This window comes from Carcharodon carcharias, unplaced genomic scaffold, assembly GCF_017639515.1.
Source record: "Carcharodon carcharias isolate sCarCar2 unplaced genomic scaffold, sCarCar2.pri scaffold_1242_ctg1, whole genome shotgun sequence".
NCBI lineage: Eukaryota > Metazoa > Chordata > Chondrichthyes > Lamniformes > Lamnidae > Carcharodon > Carcharodon carcharias.
In genome coordinates, this window is record NW_024471083.1 from 1 (window position 1) to 1,152 (window position 1,152).

Sequence of the window (1,152 nt, forward strand, 5' to 3'; positions counted from 1 at the left end):
GCCCCCCAGGGCGGGGCTGGCCAGGTCCTGGTGAGTCCACAGGTGGGGGGCGGGCTCCATGCCGGCCGCCGGCAGCTCCCGGCCGTCGGCCCCGAAATAGGGCTCGCCATAGACCGCCCCGTTGCCGAAGGGGGCGTGGTGCTCGGCCAGCTTGACGTTGCCGTAGAAGTAGTCCGGGGGGGCGGCCGAGCCGTTGCTGCGGAAGCTGGAGAGGGGCTTGCGGCCGGCGGGCAGGGCCGGCTTGGTCCAGGCCTTGTGCTGGCGCGCGCCGAAGCCGGCGTCCACGCCGTTGCAGTGGAAGTCGTTCTCGTCGTTGAGCTCCACCAGGCCGCCCGTCCGCATGGCGATGTGAGCCTCGATCTCCTCCCGGGCCCGGTCCACGTTGGCCGGCATGCCGGTCACCTCGAAGACCGGCTCCTTGTCGCGGCTCGGGGTGACGATGTAGGTGTGCGTCTGCTGCTGGATGCGCTTGATGGTGGCCCCCTTGGGCCCCACCACCAGCCCCACCACCCGGTAGGGGACCCGCACCTGGATGGTGGTCTGGCCCGGCAGGTTGGGCGGGACGGGCACAGCTCCGTTCACCGTGCCGTCCTTGTTGCGCGAGGCCCGGATCAGCGAGAAGTGCTCGGCGGCGGAGATGATCTCGCGCCGCGCCATGGCCACGTCCTCCCGCCTCCCTGTCACCACGAAGACCGGCTCCTCCCCGCGCACCGGGGTCTTGATGTAGGTGTTGGTCTTGGCCCGCAAGGCCTTTATCTTGCATCCTGCAACCAGCGGGCGACAGAGAGAGGAAAGGGTTTAAACCGGTGTTACCGCGGCGATTCAAGCTTCCCAGACACACACAGCCTGGCAACCGCCCTCCACCCTCCACCCCTCCTCCTCCTCCCCCTCACAACCCCTCCTCCTCTCCCTCACACCCCCTCCCCCTCCTCCTCCTCCTCCCCCTCACATCACCTCCTCCCCCTCCTCCCCCTCACATCACCTCCTACCCTCACACTCTCCTCCACCTCCACCTTCCCCCCTCCTCCCTCCACCTCCCTCCTCCACCTCCCTCCTCCACCTCCCCCTCCCCCTCCTCCACCTCCACCTCCCCCTCCCCCTACCTCCCTCCCCCTCCTCCACCTCCCCCCTCCTCCTACCTCCCTCCCCCCT

At 69.5% G+C, this 1,152-nt stretch overlaps 1 protein-coding gene across 1 annotated transcript; it reads right to left on the bottom strand.

Annotated features, from left to right (window-relative positions):
• Positions 1 to 21: 21 nt before the first annotated feature.
• On the bottom strand, positions 22 to 764 carry LOC121275185 (RNA-binding protein MEX3B-like; the record flags this gene model as incomplete). The annotated part of the gene is made up of 1 exon (XM_041182604.1): positions 22 to 764. A coding segment is annotated over one exon (743 nt), but the record flags the coding sequence as incomplete, so codon positions are not given.
• Between the last annotated feature and the right edge of the window lie 388 nt (positions 765 to 1,152).